This window comes from Eimeria mitis, genomic scaffold (genome assembly GCF_000499745.2).
Source record: "Eimeria mitis Houghton genomic scaffold, Emh_scaff2769, whole genome shotgun sequence".
NCBI lineage: Eukaryota > Apicomplexa > Conoidasida > Eucoccidiorida > Eimeriidae > Eimeria > Eimeria mitis.
The window spans coordinates 1790-2371 of NW_013571113.1; the positions used below are offsets into that span (position 1 = coordinate 1790).

The 582-nt window shown below is 63.1% G+C and overlaps 1 protein-coding gene across 1 annotated transcript in view; it reads right to left on the reverse strand.

The window, feature by feature from the left end:
- The window catches only part of EMH_0058430 (uncharacterized protein), a gene marked incomplete at both ends in the record, with an annotated part of 6211 nt that overhangs the window by 1349 nt on the left and 4280 nt on the right, over window positions 1-582 (reverse strand). The window contains one exon of the mRNA XM_013497580.1: window positions 1-551. Coding sequence (XP_013353034.1) covers window positions 1-551 — 551 coding nt within the window. The remainder of the gene's footprint in view (window positions 552-582) is intronic.

Below are 582 nucleotides of genomic sequence, written 5' to 3' on the forward strand. Positions count from 1 at the left end.
TGCTGCTCCCACTGTCGCTCCCGCTGCTGCCCCTGCTGCTGCCTCTGCTGCTGCTGCTGCTTCTGCTGCTGCTGCGGCCTCTCCTCCTGCTGCTGCTGCTGCTTACAGAAGAGGCAGCTCTCTTCCTCCCTCTGCTTCTGCTTCTGCTTCTGCTGCTGCTGCTGCTTCTGCTGCTGCCGCTGCTCCTGCTGCTGCCGCTGCTCCTGCTGCTGCCGCTGCCCCTGCTGCTGCCCCTGCTGCTGCCGCTGCTTCTGCTGCTTCTGCTGCTTCCGCTGCGCTCGCTGCTCCTGCTGCGGCCTCTTCTGCTGCTGCTTCTGCTGCTGACTGTTCTGCTGTGTCTGCTGCTGCTGCGGCTCCTGCTGCTGCTGCTGCTGCTGCGGCTGCTGCTGCCGCTGGTAGCAGCAGAGTCCTCTCTCTTTCTTCTGCTGCCGGTGGCGTTGCTGGTTTTTCTCTCTTTCACTGCTGCCTTTCTGCTTTTCTCTTTCTTGCTGCTGCTGCTGCTGCTCCTGCTGCTGCTGCTGCTGCTGCTGCTGCGGCTGCTGCCTCTGCTGCTGTTGTTATCTCGTCGCTTGCTGCGGTGCA